Source organism: Cucumis melo, chromosome 5, assembly GCF_025177605.1.
Source record: "Cucumis melo cultivar AY chromosome 5, USDA_Cmelo_AY_1.0, whole genome shotgun sequence".
NCBI classification, from domain to species: domain Eukaryota; kingdom Viridiplantae; phylum Streptophyta; class Magnoliopsida; order Cucurbitales; family Cucurbitaceae; genus Cucumis; species Cucumis melo.
In genome coordinates, this window is record NC_066861.1 from 20250819 (window position 1) to 20265850 (window position 15032).

Sequence of the window (15032 nt, forward strand, 5' to 3'; positions counted from 1 at the left end):
TCTTGGAGACTTACCCCTGACGAGAAAAATATTGAGAAATTTTCTATTATTATGAGATTCATAATTCGTTAGTTTATATCATAAATATGTAGAGATCATGACAAGCGGTTAGTGGAGGTATCATAGATCTCATGTCTAAATTAAACATCTAGATTTAAATTATATCAATAATTATATAGATATTTCATTGAGCTAGAATATTTGAGTCACTTTTCTTTAAGTTCAAAATTTACACGTGAATTGATCCTTTGGAAGATTTTTAGTGAACTCAAATATGTAGTTAAAAGTTTTGAAGAGTATAGTTATTTTAGTTAAATATTTGTTTGAAAAAAACGAATGAGAGAAGATATTGTGATGGGAACCAAATCCCTACTTGATTTCCTCTACAAAATGAAAATGAAGTTTTTTTTCTTTTTTTTGTAGGGTTAGGGGAAATGAAAGAGGGAGCAAGGAAGAGATGTGGAAGCCATCCCAAGATCCCATCTTGCTTGTACCAATCTCTATTTGTGGGATGACTTGAATGGTGTGGACAGAGTTTGAAATTATATGATGTCACCCAAATATTGGTTTCATAAAAATAAATACATAAAGTATTTATAACCATAAAATCTTGATCAACATTGCATGGCAAAATAAAATAAGTATGTGTTTGGGAGTGATAGGTGGAGTAGTGATTTTAGAAAGAAATATTAGGTATAATTGATTTTGTAAAATTAAATTTCAAGTAATCAAATTTACATTTGGTTCCAAACTTTTAAAAATGATTTTCAAATATTTAAAATTGATTTTCAAATCATTATCTTTGGTTCCCTAAGTGATTTTAAAATTACTAAATTATATTTTATATTTGAAAATTATTCAACCAATTAATTATAGTAAATATACTTTTTATTCATTTAGTTTTAAAAAAATGTTTTTATTAAAAACTTGGCCACAAACCGTTGCTAAAAAGTTGTCGTTGGAAATGGTGACCGTTGGTGGTCACTAAAAAAAATGGTGATCAAAGGTTGGCAGTAGTGGCTACTAAATTTGATCAAAGGGTTGACAACGGGGCTAGTGCGGAATCAGGGGACACTCCCCATTTCCGTCCCTACCCCATTCCCCATTTTGGGTGCCTCACGGGAAAATTTTCCCTTTTCCATTTTTTAATTATTTTTTTATTTAAAATAAATTTAAATTAAATAAATTTACGTAAATATAACAAAAGTGTTAAATATTTATGACTTGTATAACAATTTAAGAAAAGTCAATGAAGCCAATTACTTTTCTATAAATTCCATATTTTTTCTTATTGGATTTTGATTATTGCGATCAATTCTTTTTCTTTTCTTCTTTGCGATTTATTCTTTTTCTCTTTTCCATATTTTTAATTTCTTCATATCATTACTTCTCCTTTTTCATATTTCCATTTCTTGTTTGCAATTTCTTCATTTTCTCTTCTAGAATTTCTTCATTTTTTTCAACTCTCATATTCTTTTTTCTTCTTCTTGGTATAAGATCTAAACGATATTGGTATATGATCTAAATAATTGTGTACTAATATCTGAACGATGAGTTGTTTATCCTAGATAAACAGTAGACCACTACCATTAATAGATTTTTTAACTTGGATACAAGATCGTTTATACTGGATACAAGATCGTTTAGGTTAGGTACAAGGGTACAAGATCGTTTGGATTTAGTACAAGGATACAAGATCGTTTGGACTTAGTACAAGGATACAAGATCGTTTAGACTACATACAAAATCATTTTTCACGCGTGTTTGACCAGTTAATTGCGGAGTATTTTTGTTATTTCACGTTGCAGACTTGTGGGTTTTTTCTTTTTCAAAATTGTTCTATACGGTCTAAATATTTTCGTGTTTTGTTCTATTTTTGAAAAAAAAAACCTCTTTAAATTAATAATAATAAATTTTTTAACAATTGTTTTTTTAAAACTTAAGTAAAAAATTAAGTTAAGTTAATTATTAAATGAAAATTAGAAAGAAAAGAAGCTAACAAAAGAGGCTATTGTTTTTAAATTTAAAGTAAAAAATATATTATAAATAAAAATAAATGAATAAATTAGTTGATGAATTAATTAATAATTTATTTATTTTAATATAATTAAATCATTTAAATGAAATTGTAATTAAATATTGTTTTTTATTATTAAATAATAAAAATAACCCTCTTACGTGGGATTAACCAAAACGTGGGGATCATCACACGTTCTCCTATCATTTCTATCTCCTTCTATAAGGACCTATAAAACAGAAAAGGATGTAAGTGAGACACTTTTTTGTTCTCTAAAAACTATACAGAAAATTGTGATCTTAGTTTTTTTTTTTTTTTTTTTTTTTTTTCTCTCTCAATATTTTCAAATCCCTGAAGGTTTCCACAAACATTAGGCCTCTCTTACTCAAAGAATTGAAAATGCTCCTGGTGGTGTTCGTGACTACAAACTTGATGAATTGAAGATTCAGAGATGACAACGGGAAAGAATTCTTGTTATCTATATTTCTATAATTTTAATTTTAAAAGCATGCTTCGATATAAATTTATTTTACAATAGGATTATCTTTCTATAATTGTCAATGTATTGGTATTTCTAAATCCAAAATTAAATCGAATCTAAAGTTTTGTAAGAAAACTCGCTGCCTAAAAACTTTAGTCCCTTCAAAGGTATTGGTAACATCATGTCGAACACCTCTTCCATAAATTCTGAGTTCAATGTCTACACTAATGAAATAAAGGAGTATGCAAGACAAAGTTCAATGGATGAAGATCTATCAGATTATCTATCAAATTATCAAACTCTCTCCAAAAGATGGCAAGAAGACTTAAAAGACTTCTAGATGTTCAAAAATAAAGATTTGAGTCCTTGATGGTTGATAATCACAGACTCATTTCTAGTATTGTTGAACTTAAAGCAAGAACTCAATCAAGTATCGAAGATCATACAGAGTGGAGAATCAAGCTTGTAGAAAATAAATGTAATGTTGTGTTGACATTTCTCAAGTCTTCGTCGAAGTACGATTATTACTTTGACAGTGGAAGCTTAAGACACATGACATGAGAGAAAAGCTACTTATCTGATCTTAAACTAGTAAGTACAAGAAAAGTTACATTTGGTGATGGTGTTTCCTGCAAGATTGTGTTAAATTAAGACGATGATCTGCAAGATTGTGTTAAATTAAGACTAAACTATTCAAGACTTTCTAGACGATGATCTGCAAGATTGTGTTAAATTAAGACTAAACTATTCAAGACTTTCTTCTCCAAATGACATGATGTCAGTAGATGGATTTATGGCTAATCTCATTACACTACTAGAGAAAATGACCTACAATGACAGTTAAACATTGTCATAGTTAGATTTCGTGACAGTCATTGTTCCACCAATCATGGAACTATCACAAAAGGTGGTTTTCATGACAGAAAATAAATGCCACGAATCTCTTATTGATGACAGATAATAACTGTCATTATTTATATTTTATGATAGATAATAAATGTCATTATTTATAATTTATGATAATGATTAAATGTCATTATTTATAATTTATGATAATGATTAACTATCGTTATTTATAATTTATGATAATAATTAACTGTCATTATTTCACCTACTATGACTTTAATTGACTGTCAAAAATACCTTTTCTATGATATTTTTTTAAAAAAATTTAAATGTCATAATTTTATTTTCAGTCCCAGTTTCTCTTGCCCTATTTTTTTTAATCCTTGTTTTTCTTGCCGACCTGTAATTACACAAACCAATTCAAACACAAAGTACTATACAACACGCCCATATGGAAAGAAACCATGAACGATTTAATATATATACTTTGTAGTATGTGTACACAATTATTGGTAAAGGTTTGTAGTATGATAGAATGAACATACATGCTTTGGTACCAAGATACTTAAATAAGTACATTTGAACCAAAATTTTCTACCAAACCTAAAAAAGACCTATATATCAATCAATTGCCGCAAATATGACTTCACTGCTCAAATGGATTCTTGCAAAACCTAGTAAGAAAACAAAATGAAATTTTAGAGTACGACTCTACACATCAAGATAAGAATATAAGGTTTACATTCAGTTCAGTTCATCTTTTTCATCCACTGTATTTTTCATTCTACTAGTAACATTCTCTGAGTTTAAATATTCACCATGTCAGAACCTTACCTTGTAACTTCGATCAATTCCATTGGAATACAAATGATATCGAACTATTGATACATCCAAGGGTAACAAAGCTAAATTAGAGATCCAAAATGTAACAAAGCTAAATGCAAGTACAGATTGATCTAATTACAATAAATGGAGCAGAAAATCTAGTTAAGAATATTGAGTGAAAGTCAGGTAATACAGATACCTCCAAATCAAGCCTAGGGTAGGTAAAAGAGAAAACAATCTCTTCAACATGCCTACGCATTCCTTGAGCCTGAACAGAGAAAAACATCATAATTATTGACTAAATGTAGCACAGTTGAACTCTACGCAACCAAATCCTCACATATAAGACTAAAAGATAAAAAAGAAAATGTTGCACCAAGACACATCTTATTGACAGCCACACAACGCATGGCTGGAAAGAAATGAAGAAGCGGAAAGAGGAAGCTAGATGATGGAGAAGCGGGAACTGAAAATAACAATTACAACTACTTGGATTGCACATGATAAATGTTGAAATAAATATTTGTATGTGCACAAACACTATGAAAGAACCAAGTTCTGATTCAAAAAGATGATAGTATATAAAAGGGACAAATGTAGGCTTGCAACATGAGCCAACAAAAAACGAGCCCACAAACACTGTTTTCTATTTTTGGTAATTATTGCACTGGACAAAAATGGTTCCAAACTGCAACATAACAACACAAACTCCTCATCAATAAACTATTTCCAAGATGTAACTTCTTGCAAGTACGTGAATAGATGTTGATTATACCTTATGTTTCCCTGATTGCAATAGATTTTTCAGTTGCTCCCATCTTAATGAGTTAACATCATTTTTAGAGGATCGCCTATTATCTTGCCACCTTCCCCGTAGGTCTGAGGTAATGGCCGCTGCAAGAGTAACTCTGTTAGTATCTAAAGCTTATCATACTGACAGTACTTACCTGAGACAAATATATATATATATTCACTTACATTCATCAGGAATCATATCTAATATTTTCTCATATCTCTCCTCAGTTGAAAAAATCTTTTTGACTACAAAGCAATTGTGATTCAAAGCTATCCTTGAGAACTTTGGTGTACGATCTCCTGAAAAAATTACATAAGTTGGATGAGAAAAAAAATGAGACTTGAATCATCACATTTAAATATTAAGCACCACTTACCCGAGAAATGGATGAAGAACTACGCGAGAAATGGATGAAGAACTGGACCCGTTAGAGAAATTTTCTTGCTACTATTTTCATTACCCTGCACATCAACCATATTCAGCTCCATAGCTAAAGACAGCTAAAATTCCCCAATAGGCCAATATTTTATAACACCACAGTATAACCTGATATAAATGGAAATATTCAGCAATGGCAGCTCGCTGTTCATTAGACAACCTGTAGCAGTGATGGTGGGAATTTTAGACCTTTACAGATAATATAATTTACTACAAATTCAACAATTTGATTACTAGCTTTACCTTTTAGCTTTTCCATCACAGGCCCAACAATGAACACCACGGCTACCAGTCATATCCTGAATATGGAGGAAATTTTCCAATTAATTTCTCAACGAAAAGAACCTAGTAATTAACTTTTAAATAGAATTAGAATATAGTGACCATCATGAAAAACAATCTGCTTACAATATCAAAAACCAACTCCCTTTCCACTGGAGTAAATACGTTATTGCCAGCATATGCATGTCTCTTTGCAGGCTGAAGTATAAAAGTTGGAAGTGTGTGAGAAAGACAAATGAATCTCGCAAAAAAATAAAACTCTTTCAAACAAATAATACTCAAAACAACCATGCAAAATGTTTGTTACTGAAATAAATCTGATTACTTGAAACCAAATTATGCAAAAGTTAATAATTAAATCATCAGAAATCATGAGAAAACTGGAAAGAGAGTGTTAAACTGATGGGAGAAACTGGGAAGACTCTTACTTACATCCACACTCTATACAGGCCCAATATCAATTTTAAATGGACATTTTTCCTTGACCGAAATTTCCATTTCAGAAAGATTCGCATCGAACCCATCAGACACAATCTTCTTCGCCTTCTGTTCGTTACCATCAATTACCATTTCACTTCTGCCATTCTCAACAACATCATAATCAGAAGGCAGAGAATTGCAGATAAATGGAGGGGCGGCGGTATTTGAAATTCTCAATCTCAATCTCAACACCATAACCACAATTTCAATCACAATTATAATAAAAAGATAAAGAAGTGGTGAAAACATAAACGTATTCGAAAACCGAGATTTACGAAGAGTTTCAGGGAGCTACGGCATTCGATTGTAGCAGCGGCATTCGATTGTAGCAGCGGTATTCGATTGTATTCGAAGGGTAGGAGCGGCGTTTGAAGGGTGGCAGCGGCATTCAGGAAGAGGAGATGGGGACGGGAACATTAAGGGAGCGACAGTGTTCAAACGTTAAGGGTAGCAGCGGCTGGAGGCGTTCAGGGAGAGGAAACGAGGATGGGGGACAGGACGTTCACAGGAAAATCGTTTTTGAGTTTGAACTTTGAAGAAGAAAAGTGGAACGGACGGTTTTTGCATTTTGTTTCTTTTGTTTAGAATAACAAATAACCGTCATGTATCAGTAAAATCCGAAATCATCATCTTTTAAGGCTAAAAACACATATTTTAAAATTTTATAACATTTTTTTCTTCTCTCCTCTCAATTTGGGATGGAATAAACTCTCTCCTAATAGGTTCCTTTTCTTACAGTGTTAGTATTAGTCAACTTTGTGAACAAGGAATGAGCATGAATTTTACTAAAAATAAATATGTCATCACCGATGATGTCAATGCCCATGTTAATATAGGCATGTATTCCTCACATAACTGCTATTTGTGAAAATCTAACAATACCACATAGGTATGCCACCTTAGCCGCCAAGACAAAGACAACCTTTGTCATAGTTGTCTTGGCATGTTAGTATGATGAAGATATTATATGTGCTAACTGTCAATCAAGAAAACAAGTTTATAATAGTCGCAAAGCATCTCATGGTGGCTCCATGTGCATTCTTGAACTCCTTCGTATGGACATCATGGGTTTATGTAAATAGAAAGCCTTGGTGGAAAACGTTATATTCTAGTAGTGGTTGATGACTATTCTTGCTACAATTGGGTGAAATTTCTTAGAGAAAAGTAAGAGACTTTCTTTGTCTTTCAATTTCTTTGTTTGCATGTGCAGCATGAGAAAAATATATTTGTTGTTCGAATTCGAAGGGATCATAAAAAGAAATTTGAAAATCGCCAATCTCAGAATTTTGCAATGAGGTTGATATTCACCATGAGTTCTTGCATTATCACTTTTTAGTAGAATGAGGTTGTTGAAAGAAATAATGACTTTCCAAGAGATGGGTTGAGCTATGTTACATATTAATAAGGTACCTTTCCACTTCTAAGCAGAAGCTCTCAACATGGCATGTCATATCCACAATAGGGTCATTTTTTGGCTAGGATCCTGAAGCTCCATTTATGAAATATGGAGGGGAAGAAAACTTAATGTCAATTAGTTTCATATTTTTTGTAGTCCTTGCTACATATTAGTTGATCGTAACGCCAAACAAAAATGGAATTAGAAAATTGATGAGGGCATATTTCTTGGCTATTCCATAAATAGTTATGCTTATCGTGTTTTGAATAGTCAAACCTATTATGTCATGAAATCCGTTAATGTTGCTATTGATGATGCAACTCTTTAAACAAGTTTTCTTGATCAAGAGGAAGAAGAATCAAGTGTTCTTTCTCTTGTTAAAAGTAGTGTCACTCACATCTCTTTTAAAGGATCTGCATCTGCATCATCTCTTGAGCAACCATCCAACCATATTCAATAGAATTGTCCTTCCAGCAATATCATAGGAGGGACGAGAAAACTAATTATCTCTAAATGATAAACATGTCAAAACTAACATCCCTAGATTTTCACCCTATAAAACTAACGACTCACTTTTCGAAAACTCGTTCAAATAATTTTTTTCTCGATTCATCTCGAACGATTGAAACCGAGATTTAGTTAAAAAAATTTATTTTTTCTAACTTATCTATTGATTTGGGTCTTTTTGCTACTTCTTAACATATTATATACTGAGATTTGAGTAAAAAACTTATTTAATTTGTAATTTTTTCAAATCTTTTCAAAATTTAAAAATTTACTTAGAAACATATGTAAATATAAATTGTAGACTAGGTTTCCAAAATTTTATATAAGATTTGGGAAATATTGCAAGAGAATATATGGGAAGGTAAGGGTTGGTGTGAAATTTGGGGAGATTGTATATAATTTGAAAGAAAATTACATGGATCTCAATGTTAATCATATGTAAAATAACATTGAGGCTCTATATATTTGGGCAATTGGTATGTAATATGGCAATTATATACCAACAAGACCCAAAACAATCAATAACTTAAAAAATCAACATTTTTAACTAAATCTCGGTATCGTTCTAGCTCAAGATGGACCGAAATAAAAAAGTATTAGAAGGAATTAGAAAGAAAAAAAAAAGGTGCTAGCCTTGAGTGTGCTCATTAGGAGGATATCCCTTTGTTCAAAGTATAGGAATGTTTTATATATATATATATATATATATATATATATAATTTAACCTTTATTTTAATAAATTAAGAAGCATTTAAAATCAACGGCTATTAATTATTTGCTTAATCAAATTTCTCTTACTATTCGTTATTAACAACGCTTAAGAGTTCGGTCATTTTTGTACACGAAATTCAACCGCTCCATTGCATTGCGAGCCACATTGCTGAAGATTTTACCTCTCTTTCTCCATATCATTTCAGCAATCAAATTCTTCCTTCGATTTCGCAGCAATGACGGAAGTAGAGAACAAGCAAGTGATATTCAAAGGCTACATTGACGGAGTTCCCCAACTGGGAGACTTCGAGCTCAAAATTGGGAAGCTCAAGCTTGAAGCTCCTAAAGGTTCCGGAGGTTTTCTTGTCAAAAATCTCTTCCTTTCATGCGATCCTTATATGCGTGGCCGTATGCGCGATTACCACGATTCCTACATTCACCCTTTTGTTCCTGGCCAGGTACCTGTTCTTTTCTGTAATTAATTTCCTCTTTTCTTGTTTTGGCTTTCTCTGTGAGTCGTATATGATTCTTGTTTCTGATTCTTATAGCATCACGCGGTTTGGTTTCTGGGTTTTCCTTTTCTTCTCCTTTCCGTGTTGGACGGCTGTAATGCATGTTTTTGAGTTGTTTTCTCCAAGAAATAGTGATCTAGATTGATTGCTTGAATAGTTAATCATGTTTACCATAATTAATTGGATGCATTTCTATGGTTAGTGATGATCGAATTGATGTCTTCGAGTATAATTGAGTTTTTGATCATTTATAAACAGAATAAGAAAGCAGAGCAAGAAAATGAAATGAAATAGAAATCTAGAAAACTCTCAAATACTCTTTGTTTAAGGAGAACAGCCACCTTAATTAGTTTGGTAAGCGTGTTGGTATCCAATACTTATTGGACATGTATTAGACACTTGTTAGTTAGTACAATACCTATTGGACATGTATTGGACACTTGTTAGTCAGTGGAATATATGTGTTTAAGATACAAGTTGTACAAGTCAAAACAAGACGAACTTGTTAGGCATACATCAAACACATGTTACGTATAATTTAAAAGTGAAATATATCAAATTAAATTTTTAAGTATATAAATACATAAACTCATTGATTCCTTCATGTCTAAAAATGAAATATATTTTAAAAAAATGTATGTTTTAGTAGATGTGTCCATGCCCTAGATTTAGAAAGAAAAAAAAGTTTGTATCCATGTCTATTACCCCTATTCGTGCTTCTTAGCTCTTTTTTGTTTAGTTTGTATATTAGCAAAACCATTTTCTTTTGTTCTTTTAGCCATTGACAAATTGACTGTTTACTTTGTGAACTCACAACACTTAATCAAATTGGTGTATGCTAACGTTGAATAATTTTATTTTGCTCCTCTTGAATCCTAATGGAGAAAATAATGGTTGTGAAGTGATTGAAACTTCTGTATCCATGGATAAGTATTCGTTGGGATGATGAAGAGTAGTACAGATAAACTTTGTCACACCAGGTAGTAATGATTTAACCCCTAATAGTTATAGTACGGAAAAAAGGAAAATTTTCTAGCAAATTTGAGTATCGTTTTCAATTTTGAGTGTTTTTCTATTCGTCTTGAGTGGGTTAATCTTTGTCCAACTCTACCCCTTGCTTTTTATAAGAAGGAAGCTAGGTTTGATTACAACAAACAGTTTTTTTTCGGTTTTTTTTTTTCTTTTTGCCACATTTTATTGCTAGGAGATAGTTTATAGAGTATGTAAACAAGTTATATGAGATTTTGCATTGGTGAAAGGTTCCTCACTTCATAGCTATTATATTTTGTGAAGCCAATTGAAGGTTTTGGGGTTGCTGAAGTTGTGGACTCTGATGACTCCAATTTCAAGCCTGGTGACATCATTTCAGGCTTTACACGTTGGGAGGATTACAGCTTAATTAATAAAGAAAGTACTCAACTGAGAAAAGTTGAACCGGACGATCTCCCTCTCTCTTTCCATGTTGGCCTTCTTGGTATATTCTCTACGTCATAAAGCAGTTCTCACCATTGGAAATAAATAGTTTTCTTTTTCCTTTGCTATACAAAATTGGAAGTACCAACGTAACCATTTTGCCCCCGAGGGTTTAAACTGCAGAGGTTATTTCTATTGGCATAGTGCTTAGAGTGGTTAAGTTCTTACTTTACCAGATACGTGTAAAGGTTATAGCAATAATGTACATGAAAGGGAATTCTCGTGAAATGGATTGCCAGGATGAATCTAATAAGCATTTGTTCTTTGCTTTTATTTCTCACCTATAATATCTTTGACTTTTGCATACAAAACTATCATATGCTCACAAGTTAGATACACAATTTAGTCGTTTATTTCTAAGCTTAAGGTCTTAAAGTCAACCACATCAAAATACATGGGGTAACAACATACTAATTTTGGATTAAGCACTTGAAAGGCATATCTGCGTGTAGCTTTGTTGGTTTCAGATGGAAGACTGGATATTCCAACATGACTCATTTCATTCTTTCAAAAGTTTTCTTTTGTACTTTATTTAAAATGGTCTTGCAACTATGCATATTTGCGCAGGCATGCCTGGATTTACTGCTTATGCGGGATTCTTTGAGGTTTGCTCCCCGAAGAAAAGTGATTATGTATTTGTCTCTGCAGCATCTGGAGCAGTTGGTCAACTTGTTGGCCAACTTGCTAAATTGCATGGTTGTTATGTTGTAGGAAGTGCTGGGACAAAGCAAAAGGTAATCTTTCTTTGATTCTCTGGGGCCGTGGTAAGCATTTTGAATTCTCATTTTTCAATTTTAAGAAATCAAGACAAAATATATTGTTTCATGAGGAATATTATTAGGATATTAAAAGCGCACATTGATCAATGGATTGAGAGTTCCTTAATGGAATGGCTTTTAATAGAGTAGGTTGAAGAAATTTTAGACCTACAGATTTTGGAGAATGGTTTTGGGAGAGTTCTAAGCATCTTGAATATGCTTAGTATCCTTGCAATTTTCTTTGGTACAGCAATTTTTTTTTTTTTTTTTTTTTTTGGTTCTGTTTTTCTTGATCTTCAATCCTCAGTTCTTTTCTTGACTCTTCTTGGTTTGAGGTGATTTTTTTGTGTTGCCCGGTCGAATATCCTGTATATGCTTCACGAAAGGTCGGTTTTTCATATACGCCCATTTAATGTCATTATCATATCCATACCATTTCCCTGTGAATTACTCGGAGCTGAAAATTATGAGGGTATTATGGATTCTGAGAAGGCTTAGTTCTTCCCAATTTAAAAATCCACCTTAATAAAACACCTCCAGCATACTCTATTTATAGCCAAAACTTTCATGCTCATGATAGATAGGCAAACAAATCTTAATGATATAGAGCAATTTAGAAGAAGAATTTAAATTAAATATGGGATAATCATTACTAATTATTATTGCATTGATCATCTCAGGTTGATATTCTGAAGAACAAACTTGGATTTGACGAAGCTTTCAACTATAAAGAAGAATCCGACTTGAATGCAACTTTGAAAAGGTTAGCAATGAGTTTCATCAAGATAAAACTTGGATAAACCCTCACCGCTTCATGAAGAAATTTTTTCTTGACCATTTTAAAATAAATTTGTTAGTTAATCTCAGCATTAGAAAAAAGCACAAAAAAAAAAAAAGAAAAAAAAGGAGCACACTGCACTGCTCAATTACAGGAAAGGGAATGACCTGAAATGATAAGACTTATTTAGGCCATGTTAGATTGCCAGTTGATTTTTTTATTCTTGGTACGTTAAAAAGTGTTGTTTTCGTACGATTCCTTTACCATCTTTTCTAAAAAAGCATTTGAATTTCCAGTCAAATTCCAAAATCATAAACATATTCTTAAAAACCATTTATTTTTACAATCTTTTCTAGAAAAACATTTGAATTCATAGTCAAATTCCAAAATCATAAACATATTCTTAAAACATTTGAATTCATAGTCAAATTCCAAAATCATAAACATATTCTTAAAACATTTGAATTCATAGTCAAATCCCAAAATCATAAACATGTTCTTAAAAACCATTTATTTTAATTTTCAAAGCTTGACTTAGATTTTGAAAACCCTCTTGGAAAGTAGATAGATGAAATGTGGAAGTAGAGCTTGTAAGCATAACCAAAAACCTAAAGCTAAATGGGTAATTAAATGGGGCCTTAATGTATCATAATTGTTTTGTCGCCGATGAACACTTTCAAACTCTTCTTGTGCACGATTCTTCCTTTGTAGTTAGCTCAAATCTGGTTGTTTTTTGCGACTTCTAGGAGAAAGGTCGTTATCTCGTAGAGACGTAACTTCTTTCTTTTCCTAATTCCTAGAAAGGGTTTATAAACTACCGAGGCCAGCTCCAAACATCTCAAGCCTTTAGGACTTTTACACAAACTCTTATCTCATGTGCAGGTACTTTCCAAAAGGCATAGATATATATTTTGACAATGTTGGTGGGGATATGCTTGATGCTGCACTTTGCAACATGAGGGTTCATGGTAGAATTGCCATTTGTGGAGTGATCTCTCAGAACAGCATTTCTAATCCAAAAGGGATCAGCAATCTGTGGAATCTAATACCAAAACGTGTCAACATGAAGGGATTTCTTCAAAGCGATTACCTGCACTTGTTTCCACGTTTCTACGAAGAGGTTAGTAACTACTACAAGCAGGGAAAGATTGTTTATATTGAAGATATAAAAGAAGGATTGGAAAATGGTCCAGCTGCCTTTGTTGGACTCTTTTCTGGAGATAACTTAGGTAAACAAGTTGTTCGTGTTGCACGTCAATGATTTTTCGATGTCGGTCGTTGCATGAACTTGTAGCATAACAGCAAAACTAGAAGCTAGATTGGATTCTTCGTCATTTTCCTATGGTTTATGATCAAAATAAGTTGTTTACTGTTGAAATATTTGTTCTTCAAAATAAACAAAACTACGGTCCCTTCAGTGACTCTTTGGGAAGGGATAACGCTTTTAAGATCAGCAAAAGATCTTCCTGTTTACTTAAATTAATGTGGTTAGGCCTTTCCTAGATTATCCATTTATATTTTTAATTTTGTCATTATTTGGTGAGTGTTGTTTGGATCAAGTCCGAATAAATATGTTTTCAAATGTCATTTTCATTTAAATATTTTGATAAAAATTGTTTAAAAAAAAAAATCGTGTGCTTGAGAATCAAGGTGGATCCAGAAATTTTATAGAAAGACGTACAATTTGATAGTTGTAAGAGTGGGGCACTGCTACCATATTTTGTCTAAATATTATACTTTAATAACTAACACCATCTAAAGAACTGCATTTTATCTTTTGTCAATTTTTCTTTATTAGTCATATGATAAGAATTCAAATTTATTTGTAATCTCCTTATCTTAACTTACCTCACACTTTTTTTTTTTTAATTCAAATCTACCACTAAGAATTTGGATAATTTAAGTTTGAATCCAATTCTTTTAAAAAAAAATATCATATTTCACTTCATGAGACTTCAATTATTTCACTTCATATATATTTCTTGATTTAAATCTCACGTTGGTCGACCTATTTTATTCTTATGTACATAAACCTTTAAAATGTTTATTTTATTTAGATTTACTTTCACTTAATGTTTACTGTATGCGTTGAATTAGTTTTTGAATTTTAAAAAGTTTTTAATGGATATACTTTCAATTTCATGTCTAATAAATTCATAAAATAATACTTAAAAAAAATGTGTTTTTAAATTATTTATTTATTTATTTATTTACTTATTAGGCATTCGATTTTGAGTGGATTGAGCCATGAAATTCACATATTTATCAAACACACAATTTAAAGTTTAAAATAGGAACCTAAAAATAACCGTACATTGTTAAAATCTAATTTATTTATTAGACTAAACATGCTTCTAAAATTAAATTAAGTAAACTTAGACATGTTGATGTCTCTAGATCTACAAAACTCCAAATTGGGGTACCTGGAAACCTTCCTATTCTCAACCGTCTCTAGATCTACAAAACTCCAAATACCTTCCTATTCTTTGGGTTGAGATTTGGTTTTTAGGAACCAAAATTGGAGAAGGAAATTCTAAGAAAACGAGAGTTTTCTTCTTGAGAGAAATTGCAATACATAGAACTCACAGAACAAATCTATTCTCACATACCAGTATCTCCTAAGAGGGAAGTTGGAGAGTAAACCACCCACGTTACCTAGTAATTTAACTAATTAAATAACATTAAAATTAATTAATTAATTAATTAAATTAATCATTAATTAAATCATATTT

At 31.7% G+C, this 15032-nt stretch overlaps 1 protein-coding gene and 1 long non-coding RNA gene across 9 annotated transcripts; one reads left to right on the forward strand and one right to left on the reverse strand.

The window, feature by feature from the left end:
* Nucleotides 1-3796: 3796 nt before the first annotated feature.
* On the reverse strand, nt 3797-6757 carry LOC103485907 (uncharacterized). 8 transcript variants are annotated; one of them, XR_007821322.1, is made up of 10 exons: nt 6461-6756; nt 6118-6262; nt 5812-5883; nt 5647-5702; nt 5512-5563; nt 5342-5426; nt 5148-5264; nt 4945-5063; nt 4369-4437; nt 3797-4018 (listed from the first exon to the last, which is right to left on the reverse strand). It is a non-coding gene; the product is annotated as an uncharacterized LOC103485907 (long non-coding RNA). The 8 variants fall into 8 exon arrangements; XR_007821321.1 differs by having other exon boundaries at nt 6441-6756; XR_007821320.1 differs by adding an exon at nt 4179-4222 and having other exon boundaries at nt 6118-6756.
* A 2048-nt stretch (nt 6758-8805) lies between these two features.
* LOC103485908 (2-alkenal reductase (NADP(+)-dependent)) lies at nt 8806-13832 on the forward strand. The gene is made up of 5 exons (XM_008443688.3): nt 8806-9237; nt 10585-10765; nt 11332-11498; nt 12203-12285; nt 13183-13832. The coding sequence occupies exons 1-5, from the start codon at nt 9016-9018 to the stop codon at nt 13559-13561; spliced, it is 1032 nt and encodes a 343-aa protein (XP_008441910.1). The 5' UTR covers nt 8806-9015; the 3' UTR covers nt 13562-13832.
* Nucleotides 13833-15032: the final 1200 nt, after the last annotated feature.

Bases quoted from the DNA above. Each gene is read 5' to 3' on its own strand.
- LOC103485908 (XM_008443688.3), top strand. From the start codon at position 9,016: ATGACGGAAGTAGAGAACAAGCAAGTGATATTCAAAGGCTACATTGAC. The intron at 9,238-10,584 runs GTACCTGTTCTT...TATTTTGTGAAG, and splicing joins ACCCTTTTGTTCCTGGCCAG to CCAATTGAAGGTTTTGGGGT. The intron at 11,499-12,202 runs GTAATCTTTCTT...TGATCATCTCAG, and splicing joins GTGCTGGGACAAAGCAAAAG to GTTGATATTCTGAAGAACAA.